Source organism: Protobothrops mucrosquamatus, unplaced genomic scaffold (assembly GCF_001527695.2).
Source record: "Protobothrops mucrosquamatus isolate PMUCROS unplaced genomic scaffold, P.Mucros_1.0 scaffold1167, whole genome shotgun sequence".
Classification (NCBI taxonomy): domain Eukaryota; kingdom Metazoa; phylum Chordata; class Lepidosauria; order Squamata; family Viperidae; genus Protobothrops; species Protobothrops mucrosquamatus.
In genome coordinates this window covers 334054-349337 of record NW_015387382.1, presented here as the reverse complement: position 1 = coordinate 349337, position 15284 = coordinate 334054, and the positions used below count along the sequence as shown (strand labels likewise).

At 58.4% G+C, this 15284-nt stretch overlaps 2 protein-coding genes across 10 annotated transcripts in view; both read right to left on the bottom strand.

Annotated features, from left to right (window-relative positions):
• The window catches only part of DLG1 (discs large MAGUK scaffold protein 1), a 57150-nt gene extending 51650 nt beyond the window's left edge, over positions 1–5500 (bottom strand). For all 9 annotated transcript variants that reach the window (XM_015820718.1, XM_029284992.1, XM_015820719.1 and 6 more), the window contains exons 1-3: positions 5482–5500; positions 5206–5337; positions 4429–4598 (exon numbers count right to left, since the gene is read on the bottom strand). In XM_015820718.1, coding sequence (XP_015676204.1) covers positions 4429–4598; positions 5206–5337; positions 5482–5500 — 321 coding nt within the window. The remainder of the gene's footprint in view (positions 1–4428; positions 4599–5205; positions 5338–5481) is intronic.
• Positions 5501–13786: 8286 nt separating this feature from the next.
• BDH1 (3-hydroxybutyrate dehydrogenase 1) overlaps positions 13787–15284 on the bottom strand; it is a 5874-nt gene continuing 4376 nt past the window's right edge. Inside the window, exons 5-6 of the mRNA XM_015820735.1 lie at positions 14648–14800; positions 13787–14407 (exon numbers count right to left, since the gene is read on the bottom strand). Of these exons, the coding sequence (XP_015676221.1) occupies positions 13938–14407; positions 14648–14800 (623 nt within the window). The 3' untranslated portion in view covers positions 13787–13937. The remainder of the gene's footprint in view (positions 14408–14647; positions 14801–15284) is intronic.

Below are 15284 nucleotides of genomic sequence, written 5' to 3'. Positions count from 1 at the left end.
TTCAGACCTACCAAACGGAGAAATTGTTTATGTTGGCACTAAATGACCCATTGGAACTTCCATCTCCCCACAGCCATCCACAAGCGGAGAAGCATACAAACATCCCCATCACACACACACACCCTCCTGAAATAACCCACATTACACAAAGTGCAGAATACGTGTCAGCAAAGATATGCAACAGGAAACGGGACCCAGCCTACACTAACACACTTCCCTCAGCAACTGCCCCCCCCCTTTTTGTCCCTGCAAATAGCCCCCTCTTGCTCACCCCCATCCTCACTCCCTCTTTTGCAGGGCAGTCCTTCTCCCCATACAACCCACTCCTTCCCCCCCTTTTTCCCCCCCAACTGGTCAATCCGGATGGATTCAAGGCCCAGTACTGCCAGGCCCTCCTGATGCCAGCGCTTCCCCACAAATGCCAGGCTCATGAAACCCAACCGGTGTTTTAGTGATTGAGTTCTTAGTTATTTATCCTGTTAGTCTACATCTGTGACAGACTCGGCTTTCCTTTCCAGATAAAAAGGGTGGGGTGTGTGTGTGTGTGTGCAGAAACAGGAGGTTACATAGGATTTTCCCTTGTCTGCAAGGGATCTCTGACCTGATCCTTCCCACTCAGTGGCACAGGAATCCACTAAACTGCCTGCAAAGAACAGCCCTGAAAGAGCTCTCTCCCTCTCTCTCTCTCTCTCACACACACACACACACACACACACACGCCCCATCATCTGCTCTCTTTCAACCCCTGGGTGGGTCCTCCTTCCCTCTGTCCTTTCGGGAGAAAAGGAGCAGCCTTCTAGACACAGGAAGTCCTCCCCTGATGAGCACAACTGGGAGCGGAACACCCGTTGCTAAGCAAGGTGGGCAGTGAGTGAGTCACACCCGATTTTACAACCTTTTTGCCGTGGTCCTTAAGTGAATTACACGGTCATTAAACTAACCCAGTTTACCCCACTGACCTTCCCTGTCAGGTGGCAGCCACCCAGGGACAACCACCCCGCTGGTTGCCAAGGGGCCGCAGGGAAGCCGCCAACAGTCACTAAGTCTGAAGACCAGCTGCAAATCTCTTTTTTCAATGCCCTTCAATAAGCAGATGGTCGTAAGCCACGGGCTCCCTCCATGGGTAGACATGGTCAGACCCACCTTACTGTCCCATTCCTCAAAGAGGCTGGCTTGGGGGTGCCCTACTCCAGCTCCCCCGTGTTCCTTTCCAAGTGGCTGGACCCACCCCTTCCAAAGAGGGCAAGGAGAATCTTCCCTCTCAAGGAAAACATGAAATTGCTGAAGTGAAAATGAAGTGTTATTAAATCCGATGATTTAGCGATAACCGAACTTGGGTAAACCGGAATGCCTCATCACTAGTTTGATTAAGACGGATGGCCATATATATGTGCAGGATGAACGAATGCATAAATAAATTGGAATGGGCCACTAACTCAGAAAATACATGATGTATTATATAGGGCATAAATCTATATGAAAAAAATGGCACAGCAATGATACACAAAAATATACAGCCAAAACAAAGGAATCATAAACACAGAACAGATGCTCAGTAAATATGAGGCAAAGATGCCCACTTCATAAGAGACGTAATAGAGGAAGACCCCAAGGAATTCTAGGACAAATTGGCACCAGGTCCAGGAGAGGAGGCAGCGCTACGGATGGGAAATCGGGAGGGAGAAACGGAGGAGCGTAGAATCCCCTGGAGATCCGAATGGGATCAACCCCCCCCCCCAGTGCAGAAAGAGGCGGAGGGGGTTTCGCAAAGTCTTCCTTTGCAAGCGACGGAGGCTCCAAGGAACCGGAAGGCAGCTGTGCCCGTGGCATCGCCCGACTCACCAGTTCAGAATCTCACAGGAGCCAGGAAGAGAGGGAGAAAGGCCCCTCAGTCTACTAGTGCACCATCATGCGGAAGACTAGTCTTTAGTGTCAGAAAATTAAAGAGAAGACATCTGCCACTGCTATGAGTGGAGAACATGTAGTCACCGTATAAAATCATTGTAAACAAGAAAGATATTGAGTGGGTTGTGAAAATGGATGTGAAAAAGGAATCTGAAGAGTTACAGAAAGAGACTGGCCACCAAGCCACTAGGCCAGGGGTAGGCAACCTTGGCTCTTTTATGACTCATGGACTTCAACTCCCAGAATTCCTGAGCCAGCCATGCCAAGGTTGCCTACCCCTACACTAGGCCAATTCCTTAAGGAGGCAAAGTTTTTACACAAAATAGGGCTGTGCATAACAAAGAGGCTCTAGAAAAGGAGTGTAGAAGATCAGAACCCCAAGACAAGACACAGAATGGAGGGAGATCAAGAGACTTTCTTGGCTCCAAAGAGCTCACACCTGGCCCATCTCCACCTGGCCTCCCTTGCCTGCGCACCCAGAGGGGGCTCCCTGGAGGAATCCCAACCAGATCATGGACAGCAAAGAATAATCCCCCCCTCCCCATTGCTAAAAGGAGGGGTGGACAGCTGGAAGTCTCCATTCATCCCCCCTTGAAATTTCCACCCCTTCACTCTTAAGTAACGTTTAGCAGCTGTGGAAAGCTAGAAGGAGAGGCCTTGTGTTACTGTAACAAGACTTAAAAGTCCCCCAAAATAATGTGCCTTACTTTGATTGTACATCTTTGTATGCACATGTCCGCATACAGGAAAGGGACGTGCCTTGAACCTTACGATGTTAAGGCAGATGTGAAGAGTAAGAGAACTACGCTGTGATCAGAGAAATTGGAAATATGAAAAATGTATTTTTGGTAGGCGTATAAGAATTTGCCTCATCAGCAAGAGAACATTGTGGAGAATGTTGTCAAGTTTGGGGTGGTCTGGCAATTTGTCAGAAGTTAATCCCTACCAGAAACATTTCATGGTATTCCAGAGGATTCAGCCCCAAGGGCAGCCTATTTCTGCCAGAACATCGCAAACACAGAAATAGAAAAAAACATAGACAACTGAAGGCAGAAAAAGGCCTAGTAGTCCATTGAGTCTGCGCTTAAGGTTTTTTTTTTTAAAAAAATTGTCAGATGATGGACATGTGTATCTCCCAAGCAGCTGGAAAGTCAGTTACTGACGACTGATCCACTACTTCCAATGGAAGTTGGTTCTAAGCTTCCAGCATTCTTTCCACGAAGTCTTACTTTCTAGCATGACCTTTGAACTTCCCTCCTGACAGTTTGAAAGAGCCTCCAGTTCCAAGGATTCCTCAGCAGAACACAGAGGACCCCCCCACCCCAATCCCCCTCTTCCTGAGCTTTACGTAACAATAACTTCCTTGCATCCCTGCTCAAGGGCTGGCTGAAGCAAAAACCAGTAACTTTGCCAAAAAGAACAATACATTTACATTACTCTGCTGTGGGTTTCCGTGTTTTCAGTGTTTTTCCATCCTCTCTGTCCATAACAATTAACGTAAATGAACTGTGTAGAATTCAGTTTGGGCATGAGGAAAATGCTTTCCTATCTCTAACCATGATCAGTGCCAACGCATCTCTCCGGAAACAAGGAAACCGATCAAAAGCTCATTTAAACCACACACAGGTAGGTAGTTGGGCTGGCATTTCTCCCCAAACGCACAGCGGTGAAAGAGCACATCCCAAAGAACCATCGTTTGGTTCTCCTAACCCAACAAAAGAAATTCAACCACATTTCTCTCAGTGGACATTTCAAAACTGTGCCTGACTGACTAGGAAAGAAGGCCCTCAGGCCTCCCCACGGCTCCTCCCTGCGCGTGCTAGTTCAGCGCAGTGGGGCGCTTGGAGGCAGAAGGCAGCATCCAAAGGCAGGACGAAGAAGCTAAGTGAATGTATCCTCTTTGGAGGGAGCCTGGCCATGGGCTCTCCTCTCAGGGGGCCAACCAAGGGAGGGTTTTTTCGGAAGGGGGGCACAGCAAGGGCCTCTCTCCCTTTGCCCTCAGAAGTGACTACTGCTGGCTAGCCATGTATTTCGGGGGGCGGGTGATTTTCTCTGGGCCCTCGACACCTCCTGCCCCTCCCCCAGACCAATGCAAGGACTCCTAATAGACCCCCCCAGTCCACAGAACGTCCCCCTTCCCCAGAGTGCACAGCTCGTGTGCCCACTTCCGCAGAGTAACCCAAAGCAGGGGGCATTTCCAGGAGCCCCCGACACCCCTTCTTCCAAGGGGCGGGGGGGGAGTATGGTGTATGCCCCCACCCCAAAGCTTCCAATCTGATACATCCTCGGGCATCTTTTTTTGCACAGCTGTTTGGGAAACTATAACTTAGGTGCAATTTGCAAACAAGGTGATTCTGGAGTAGATGCTGATCAATTGTTACTCTAACGCTTATCTGCAAGTGTTGTAAGGCAAAGAGAAGCAGCAAGGCAAAATAGGTCCTCCTCCCAGAGAGGCCAGCTCCCCAGGTGGAGGGCAGAGAGGGCAGGGCCGGGCCGTCCCCCAGCAGCCCAAGTTGCACCTACCTGGGTGTCGGCAGTCCGGCTACTGGGCGAGGTCTCCGAAGTCGGGCCGGTGCTGGGCGGACGGGGGACGTCCCAGGTGCTCCCGGGCTGGGCAGCTCCAGCGGGCTTCGGAGGAGGGTCCGCACTCTTGGGGTTCTCCAGGAGGGCCGCCTCGTAGAACTCCTGGATGTCTGGAGGGCAGGAAGGGACGGCGGCTGTTCGGGAGGAACTCTCCCCACCCACCCACCCAGCCCCCGCCCGGCCTTCCTCCGGGACCGAAGGAGCCTCTCCTGTGACCGGCCCCGGGGCCGCCTCTCGGCCAGCGCCCCCCCCCAGAAGCCCTTCCGCGAAGAGGGACGGGGGAGAGGCCGGACCCCCCCCCACGCTCTCTCCCCCCCCCGGGGCAGGCGGAGCCCCGGCCGAAGGGAGGACGCCGCTCTGCGCGCAGGAGGAGCCGCCGCCCACAGGGACCGGGCGGCAGGGAGGGTTCCGCCCGGCCACGCCACCACCTCCCGGGGCGCCGGGGAAAAAAGGGGCTGTGGCGGGGGGGGACTCTGCCCGTTCCGCGGCCGGGAAGGGCCGGTCTGAGGGCGGGGCGGGAACAGAGGCCGCCCCCGACAGATTCGCGCCGCGGGCCCCGCGCACCCGGGCCCTCCGGGGCCCTCCGCGTGGGAAGGGGACTCTGGCGGCGGGGCGGGGGGCGGCGGAAGGGGGGGTCCCGCAAGCCGCCGCCGTTGCTTCTCCTCCTCCTCCTCCCCCCGCCCCCACTCCGCCCCTCCCCCCGGGGCCCGCGCCTACCGAGCAGGGCCTGGAAGAGGCTGCTGCGGAAGATGCCGATCACCCGCTCCACCGAGCTGCGCAGCTGCCGGTCCCCCCGCGGGCTCAGCTTGGCGCGGTAGTCCTCCAGGAGCCGCAGGGCGCGCTGCGTGTCTGCGAGCCGGGGAGGGAAGGAGGGAGAGGACCGTCAGAGCCGGAGCCCTTCCTCCCCCGTCCCCGTCCCCGTCCCGGCCGCCCTCTGCATGCGCCCAGAGGCACGGCGCAGCCCACCCCCGCCACCGCCGCCCCCGGGCCCACCTTGCCTCCTGACCGGCATGGCTACCGCCGCTCCCGCCGCCTCTCCCCGGCTCCCCCCCCCCAAACCCCGTTCCAGCGACCCTCCTGGCTGCGGGCGGGCGGGCGGCGCCGGGAGCCCAAAACTTTTCAGGCAAGATGGCGGCTCAGGCAGGCGCCCGGCCACGCCTCCCGGCCGCCCGCCAATCCGCGCCGGCCGGCCCGCCCCCTACCTACCCGGCGGGGCGGGCCAGGTGAGCGCCAGGCCTCGGCCCCGCCCAGAAAGTTTCGGGCAGAGCCCGCGCGCGGGATCCGCCGATTGGCTAACCGCCGCCGCCTGGGCCTGCCCCCGACTGGCCCATCCCAACCCCGCCCTCCCCCGCGGTCCCAGCGCCGCCGGCCGCGGTCTTGAGCGGGGGGGGGCGCCCGCTCGCGTCAGCCCCGCCCCCCCGCGGGTGCGCCCGGGAGTCCCGTCCTGGGACAGCCCCGCCGGAGGGCTCGGCCTGCCCCTCCCCGCGCGGAGTTTGACCCCCCCTCCTGCTCCTTCCCCCCGCGAGGGGTCTTGCCTGCCCCTGCCCCGCGGCCACGACCCCCCGGGAGCCCCCGGCGCCCGAGCGAGGGAGGGGCGGCTGCGGGCGAGGCGGCGCCCGCTTGAAGAGCCCTTGGAGCGAGGGGCCGGGGGCGCTCTCTGAGCCGGGGGGAGGGGAGGGGAGGGGTCTTTTCCTGCAGAGGTTTCACGGTCCAAAGCGGGGGGGCTCATCAGCGCCGGGAGGAGCGGAGGGGGGCATCCCCACGGGGGGCCCTTCGGGGGGGCATGGAGCCTGCCGGAGCAGGGGGCGTGGGGGGGGGCTCTTGCAGGCCAGCCGGTCGAGCGAAGGCCCGGGGGGAGCAGAGCCGCAAACGGAGCCCGCTGCCCTCGGGCCCGGCGGCGCCTTCCAGCCCGGCGCCGCTGCTCTGCCTTTGGGTAACGGGGAGCCCGGCGTGGGCCCCGCGGTTTCCAGGCCCGATTCGAGCCCCGCTGCGAAAGGCGCGGGCGACCTCGGCGGGGCAGTTGTCGCGTGAAAGGCCGGCTCCGCAGCCGCGGCTCTGCCCCCGAAGAGGCTCGGTCCAGGCCGAAGAAACCCGTCAAGCGAGTTGGCCGTTTAGACGGACTTTCCTTTGCAGCCCCGGTAAATAAATAGAGCTGCCTCGTCCCCCCCCCCCCCCCCCCCCCCGCTGTGGAAGTGTTTGCTCAGATGTTGGGCGCTTTGATGTTGCCCTTCCGGAAGACCCCTCCCTGCTGCCCCCCCCCATTTGCCTGGATAGGAAGCAAGGGGGAGCTCTGCGGCTGCAGCCCCAGGGGAGGGGGGGCTTCTGGAAGGGGCGAGTGTCTGTGCCCCACCAGAGCATGTAATCCCTACACCATCTGGTTGGCCTTTTCCACATGACCAGTCAGACATCCAAGGCAGGCTGGTCTCTACCCAGCAGGCTATAAATCACAGGCTGGCAGGGCCAACAGCCTTCCCTGTTAAGACAAGGGGGGGGGGGGGCTGCTGTGAGCGCTGATTCCCAGGCTCTGCTCCCTGCAGAAGAAGCGGGCTCAGTCAGGGCCCAGAGACCGAAGGCTACCTAAGGGCGCAGGAGGAATCTGGGAGCAGCTTTTCCAACTAATACATTTCACAAAGGGATAATTTTTCATGCATCGGATGAATTAAGCTGCAGTTTAATTAAGTTTACGGCTTTTAATGAAATTTGCCAATTGGAAGAGCTACTACCAGATTCCTGAGTTGTTGCCACTGTGGACTAACGTGGCTCTTCTAAATTTGCAAAGAACCGTGACTGCTGGTGGTGGTGGTGGTGGTAGCTCCCTTGGAGGCATCTCCCAGGAGGAAACCGCAAGGGCCCATGGGGGAGGGAGAACCTGCACCGTCCTCTTGCAGCCAGGCATCTGGAGGTGGCATTGCTGCCCCTGAATTTTCCCACGGTGCTCTGCTGTGTTCTTCAGAGACAGCCAGCCAATGTTTTGTAACGATTTTATCTTTTTAATAAAGTTTAATTTTATACATCGCATGAAAGTCACACACCTTGCCTAAATGCCTCAGAAAAACTCATGGAGGCCTTCCGGCCAAGACCCAGGCTGAGCCCAGCGGTTTCCCTGATGGGAGGGGTATCTGGGAGGGATGGACTGGGCGAAGAGGGACTCCGTGGCCGGCTGTTGGTGTGGAGAAGTGGCTCCCCATTCCGAGGGAACCAGCCGTTCAGGGCTAATGGAGATGAAGGCAGAATGCAAGAATCCCCCCAAACAAAAACGGGGGCTGGCAGCATCTGTGGGGAGAAAGAGCTATGCTGGGCGAGGGGAAAGGGAGGAGGGGGCCAAAGGGGGCTCATGAAGGGGGCAGGGGGAGCACTGCAAGCTACAGAAATGCACCTGGGAGAATTGTCAAAGAGATGAGGTTCAGGACATGGGGGGAGGGGTGGGGGGAATCCTTTAGCTAGGATTGACTAGCATAACATCACCTGAAGGACTGCGTGGGGGGGGGCTCCCCCACCCTGTTGAAGATGTGCGAACAGAGCCAATCTCAAGCTCCTAGTCCCCACCTTTCCTTAAGCCCCAAATGTGCTGCTCCCCGTTGCCCTGAAGGGGAATTCCTCCTGGGCAAAGGCAGGGGCGGCAGCTGTGTTGGGGACTGGCAGGCTGGCCTTGCTGGCACTCAACAGGCTCCTTCACTCCTGCCCCCTTGCATTTCTCTGTGGCTTCCCGTCTGCTCGGGAATCACCACCACAAAAGATTTGGCCCTTTGGGGCTGAGGATGAGAGAGAGAAAAGCTGCGTCTCAAGCAGCAGCCGCAGAGGGAGAGGAGGTAAGGGGGCATCACCCCCAGGGCCCAGGCTGCTGGTGCTGGAGGCCGCAGGCTGATGGAGGGGGGAGGCAGCTCCTGGCCCTGTCCCACTGGCTATCCAGGGACTTCAGGGAGGATCTCTTGGCCACCCCCCCCGGGGGGGCCTGGAGACAGCACCTCCCAGCCGTGATGGGCTCGCTGGCTTCTCACAAAGCCCAATTCATCTGACAGTTTCTGCAGGGCTTGGAGGCCCCAAGCTCTGCCACGTGGGCCCCGCAGGCACCAGGAACAAGCGGCTTTTGTATGGGAGCCGCCCCCCCCATCTGCCTGGGATGTGGAGATGCTCCGTCCAGCCTTTGCCCTGTCCTGGTGGCAGGTCTTTCGGAGCAGCAGCCGGTTGCCAAGGTTGGCTCCTCCCAGCCGCAGCCAAGGAGCACCCCAGAGTCCCTAGAGTGTAGCAATCCAGCCCCAAGGGTGCACCAGGCCAAGGCAGCCGCAGTCTCGAAGGCAGGGGAGCCTCTTTGCTGTTTGTGGAGAAAGTCAGTGCAAGACATCCCCCCCCCTCTTCCTCCTCCAGTGGTTTGCTCATGTTGGGAAAAGCCTGGCTGCCTCGTGGGGGTAGGGGCGGGGGAGGCACCTGCAGGGTGCAGAAAGCAGGAGCCCCTCTCTCCATGGAGCCCCCATCTTTCTCCCATTCAGCAGCCAGAAGCCCCCCCCCCCGGAATGAAGCTCCTGCTCGTGACACGCAAAGGAAAAACGGGGAAGAAAACTTCCATTCAGACTTTTAGAGTACAAGAGATACTGACCCCCCCCCATGTTGCCTGCCTGCTTCCCCCCCTCCGGGCAGCCGAGGCAGAGGAAGGGGCGGCTCTGCTGCTGCTCCTAATGTAGGCCACCAGAGGAAGATCGGAGCTTTTGCTGGGATCCACCACGTTCATTTCAGAAGCATTTGGATGAACTAAGGCGACCCTCTAGATCCGTTACCCGGGAGGACTAGGGGCAACCAGATCAGGAGCGTGAGCTGTGGCCAGAGGTTTGGCGGGCACTCAGTGGATCACTCAGGAAATGCCCAAGCATTGTCTGGAACCAACCCAGATCCTGAGATACTTCATTCTGACAAATCCCTTCACTCTCAGAGTAATCGGCCTTCTCTGAAGCGGGAGGTGATCTTTCCGGGGCCTCCAGAGCAAGATCTCATGCCAAGGGATCTCAGAGGCAAAGAGGGGGTTCAAAGGGGATCTACCTATGTGGGTCTGGCCTGGGATCCCCCCCAGCTCCCCACCTCCATGGCCATAGACCACCACCAAGAGCCCCCACTCCCCACCCGATGACCATGTCCAGGAGCTCAGGACCAACCGGATCGCCAGCCGGTCCTCCAGCCCACGGAGGGCACACGGGGCGGCCTTCCCTGGAGAAGCTCCGGCCAGCCGCCTCCCAGCTGGTGCTAAGAAGATGACTCGGACGTGTCCAGAGAGTCGCCAGGGCTGGCCAAACTCCACTCGGGGGAGTTTTTGCTCTGCTTATTCTGCAAACATTCATGGGCCACTCTTGAGACTCTGCTAACGCTTGGCTTCCATCTTCTGTATTTATTTGTTGAATTTATTTGCTGCCTGTGTTGCCGTGGGGCTGCTTTAGGCCACTTACAACAGTAAAAAGGAAGGAAAGAAGGAGAAGACTGTAAAAAAAGCAGAAGCAAAATAATACAACAATGAAATGAAAAAGGAAAAAAATGGGAATGCATCAATATGATAACAGAAAAATGGACAGGTGGAGAGCAGAGAGCGAGCAAGGGGGGGGAGGTGGGGTCAGCCATCAATCCAGCAGCCCCCTCCAGAGGGAAAAATTCCCCCTTGGGGTCCCCAGGCCAGCCGGAGGGGGGGCATATCTTAGCCCGGAGGGTGGGAGGTCACAAAGGGCGGGTACTGCAGCAGAGAAGGCTCTTCCGGAGTTGTTTGACCGATGGGATCCCTAGGAGGCACAAGCAGGACAGGCATGTCCTAGCACAGGGATGTCAAACTGTCGGCCCGTGGGCCAGACGCATCACAACAAAACCGCGTCAACCCCATTCCCGTCGTAGGTTTGACATGTCTCTCCTAGCGGGACGAAGCGGTGCATCAGCTAGCCTGGACCTAGGTGCCACTGAGGGCTTTAAAAACCAGAACCAGCCCCTTTGGAGCTGCGCTCCGAAGCAGACCGGTAGCCAATGAAGTTCGCAGAGCAGGGGCATCATAGGAGCCATCCCAGTGGCCCCACAGACTGCTCTCACTGCCTCACTTTTGCAACAGCCGAAGCTTCCGAATGGCTTTCAAGGGCAGCCCCACACAGAGCCCATTGCAGCAGTCCAGATGAGAGATGACCAGAGTACAGGGAGTCATGATCCAGGAAAGGCTGCAGCTGGTGCACAAACTTTGTTAATTTTATTAAAAGTTTAAGAAGGAAATAAAAAACTAATATAAACTAATATAAAATGAGAAAAGAAGAAGAAACCAGAGCGAAAGCTAAGCATGCAAGAAAGGGGGGAGAAAGTAAAAGAAAAATAGAAAAAAGGTACAAAGAAATGGCTTTCAATCTTCTTTACAGCAGTTAATGTACAATTTTAAATTTACTTGTTATTCTAAATGCCACTCATTCTCTCAGCTCTGCCTAGAGCAAGAATCAGAATTCAGAGGGATCCGGGTGTGGGGTCAGCCCCCCCGTCCACCCCCAATTTACTACAACCCTGGAAACTTGCACATCACAAGACGCATTCTCACAATTAACCCGTTTTCTGGGGTTTCACAATCCAGCAGAGCATAAAGGAGAAGCTAGGATTTGCGCTGAGTGAATCCAATCTAAGGGAGACTAACATTGGTCAGTCTTAGCGCGCCCGCTGAGTGCAGATGCCAGGTCTTTTCCTGTTTAGGCATCGTGTGTGAACTCAGCCAGTGTGCAATATTGCCAGGCATTGGCAAGCAGCTTGTTACACCAAAGAACAGGAGAAAAAAACACAAGATTGGGGCGCACCGATATGCAACCCAGAGTTGTAGCCTGGCTAAGAAGTGACCTTTCTCAAAGCAGCTGGAATCCCTCGCACTGTCAGTCAGGTGGAAAGAGAGAAGCCATTCCCTGGGGGGGGGGGGGAGGGAGGGCAATCCTGAACCCAGAAAGGCCACCCCCAGGCCTCACCCTTCAGCCACACCACCCTGACTCACCAGCTCAGGCAAGTACTTTACCATCAAGCTAGGGGTCGGCATGTGGGAACAGCACATGGGGGTCAATGGCATGGGAGGACACCACCACCACTACCGCTGCTGCCCCCGTCCCTATCAGAAGACCACCAGAGAGCGAAGGGGGCACGGACAGAGCTGGGACCCCTAAGCTGCAGTTCCCCCGCCTCACTTTCCTCCCCCCCTCCTGCCACACAGAGCAGCTCAATCCTCGGGGGGGGGGGCTGCTCAGCATGCAGTCTCCCATTGGCCAAGACCCCCTTGGGGGCCCCACCCAGACAGGGCAGGGAAGCTGCTTGCAGACAATGCCAGCATGCCCAGCCGGTTCATTTGGCCCAGGGCAGGGCAATAGCCTCTCCCCCCCCCCCCGCAGTGAGCCAGGGGGAGAAGCCCACCACCCACCCATGGCCAGAATCCCCTCCTCCTCCTCCTCCTCGTACAAGGCAAAGGGGCTCCAAGCCGCTCTTTCCTGCAGACCCTTTTCCGGAAGAAGAGGCAGGAAAGGACCTTCCCCCCCCCCGAAAACACTGGGGGGCCCTTAAGAAAAGGCACAGGGGGACCACGATTCTCCCTCCCTCTCTCCTGCGCTCTTTCTCACACCCCCCACCCCCACTCCGGCCTGAGCCAAGAAGTGTCGGCTGCTGCAAGGGGGGGCAGGGAGGGGAGGGGGTGACTCCCGCCTGCTCTGCTGAAAGACCACCAAGCTCATTTAATGTCAGGAGGAGGCTCTTAATTAGACCAAAACGCTCGTGCCTGTTTTATTTCAGAGAGGGCCTGGGCAGCTGCAGAAGCACCACAGGTTAGCCTGGAAGGGGCAGGGGTCTCCTTTTCCTCCTGGGGGGAGAGACTTCCATGGCCCCCACAGGCCCATCTATCCCCCCCTCACAAGCCGTGGAGCAATGCAATATTAAAATGCAGCATAATGTATAAACGGGGGTCACATAACTGGGGGCCAAATGAATATAAGATGTTTTCGTGGGCTTCTGAGGCTGCGCAGTCTCTTTCTGGGGGCAGGGCGGAGTCTTCCACAGAGGGAGGGGCACAGCCAAAAACCTAAGGAAAATGCCCTGTGCCCTTTTGTGGATGTGCGGGGGGGGGGAGTTGGCCCGTGAAAGTGCTGTAGTGGGGAGAGGACAGCCCACCTCACGTCCTAGGAAAGCCCCCCCAGCCCATTACTAGGACAGAGACCTGCCCAGGATGGTGCCGCTGGGTCCTGGTGCCCGGCCACCTTCCTGCTTTGCCTCCTGGGCAGGGGGGCAGGGCCGGGGCCGGGACAAAGAGGAGGAGGAGGGGGGCACCTCTTGCCCTCCCCTCCCTCCCAGTGGCCAGGGGCATCTGGTCTCCGGACAATGAAAAAGGCCAGTGATTCAGGCAGGTTTGTCACATGGTTTAATGTTCATCGAAAGAGAGGACATCCGGTCACAGCCCCTCCCGCTTCCTAGTTGGGGGTGATGCTCCCTTGTCCTCCTTCGCTGGCAGCCACAGGCCTGGGCCCCCACGAGGCCCCTCCACACCCCTGGTGACAAGACGAGGGGTGCCAGATCTCGGCCAGGTCTTCCCGACATAACACCCTCTGGGAGGGGCTGCGGCCAGGGATTGGCGGCCACGAGTCACGCAGACTCCATGGGTTAGGATTGGGGGGCAGGCGCCCTGCTCAGCCTGACCTGCTGGGGGGGGGAGGAGTTTAAGTGCCAGGAGAAAAATGACCTTCACGGTCAAGATGGAGTGATCCATGGTGGATCCTGGGCTGTGGGTGGGTCTTGCTGCTGGGGCAGGTGGAAGGCGGCCTCCTCCCTCCTGCCCTGCGATTCCCCCCCACCCATCAGCCCCGGGACCCTAGTGCAAAGAACTCAGCCAGGAGCCTGATCAGCAGCCCCTGACTAAGGCCAGGCTGCCCCCCCCTTGCAGGAGGGACTCCGTGCACTGGCAGAAGCCCCCCCGGGGGGGTTGAGCCCACAGACACAGCTCCTCCGGTAGCAGAGGGACACGGCAGCGCTTGGTCCGTGGCAGCCTTGGAAAGGAGTGTGCAAAGACAGGTGTGGACAACTGGCCCCTGGCTGCGGCGATTACCCCCCCCCCCGATCAACAAAGGCCAGCGACCTCCCAGCAAGGGTGAGCCCCAGGCTGTCCAGGACTGGGCCGGCAGCCTTTCTCAAGGAGGGGACGGCTAGCTCCGAAGGGAAGGAGGTGACCGAACTCCCCCAGTGCAGGCCAGGCAAAGAAGGGAATACTTGAAATAAATCGCCTGGGTCCCTCTGAAAGACACGGGGTCATCCTGCCTACCAGACACACCATGCAAGGGGTTAAATTACGTCCCAATGTTTAAATTAATCACAGGCCTAAAATACAGACTTTAAAACCAACTAACCGAGCGGCTGCCGGAGAATTGTGCAGCATAACCTTTAGCGTGACCGTCCCTCGCCGGTTCGGCTCCAGCAGGGCCCCTCCTCCCCCCTCAGTAGATGTAGAGGCGGTCAGAAATGGCCGCGGGCATGTGGGTCATGACCTGCATGCGCAGCCACCAGTAGTAGTCCATGGGGTGGTAGCGGGTGTAGGGCGTGGTGGAGGTGAGGGCGTGGCCGATGCTCTCCACGACCGGCGAGGTGTCGGAGGAGCCGCTGCTGCAGTACGACTCCATCTTGGCGATCTGCTCGTCGAAGTACTTCCGCCCGTAGTCACGGCGCACGATCTCTGGCAGCTCGTCCCACATCTTGTCCGCGATGGACTGGATGCGCTCAGGGCTGTAGAGGCTGGTGCCGGCGATGAAGTTGCCCGGCTCCACGATGCAGACCTTCACATCGTGCGGACGCATCTCGTAGCGCAGGCAGTCGGAGAAGGCCTCCACCCCAAACTTGGTGATGCAGTAAGGGGAGCGGGCGGGGTTGGCCATCCGGCCCATCATGCTGCTGATGTTGACCACGCGGCCTGCCGGGGGGAGGGACAAAGGCGCCATGAAGGGAGCAGGCCCCCACGGGGACCCCACGCTTGCGAGCCGCCTCTGGATGCGGCCACCTAGCCTGGCTCGGAGGATGTGGCTCTGCCGGGATGAAGGAGGAACCCCCCCGCCAGCCCTTCTTCCGCGACCGCCACCCCTGCCATTGGCTGCGATGGGGCTCTGCGTCCACCTGTTCCAGGAAGGGGGTGGGGGACGGGGCCCCTGCTTACCTTTGGCTCTCCGTATCAGGGGCAGGAAGGCCTTGGTGGTCCGGATGGTGCCCCAGAGATTCACTTCGGCCACTTCTTTGTAGGTGTCCATGCTGGTGAATTCCACCTCCCCAAAGGTGGAAATCCCAGCGTTGTTGACCAGTCCCCAGAGCCCTGGAGAGGAGGCAAACGAAGCGGTCATCTTAGCCATCTCTGCCAGTACTTCTATCTGGGAAGAGGATTCCTACTTCTAGGAAGGCCAAAGGTCGGTAACCCTGTCCTTAGCTGAAAACTCCAGAGGCCCAACAGATGACAGCTGCTCTCTCCCTCCCTCCCTCCCTCCCTCCCTCTCTCTTTCTCAATTGAAGCCACTTCTGCCCACTCTTCAATCTTTCATTTTCAGGGAAGGCTCCTCCAGTTCTCCAGAACAGTTGTTGGAGGCTGGGGTGACATGGATTATCTGGGTCCCCTGGTTCAGATTCAGGGGCTCCTATGGAGGAGGAGGAGGAGGAGGAAGAGGAGGAGATCTGAAGAAGCATCCTCCAAAGGATTCCTGGCTCCAAACACAGCAGCAGGCAGAGACTGGGGTCACCCCCAGCAGCAGCAGCTCTTCTGGGGCTCCCTCCCTCCCTCCCAGACCCCACAGTCTTGCCATGCT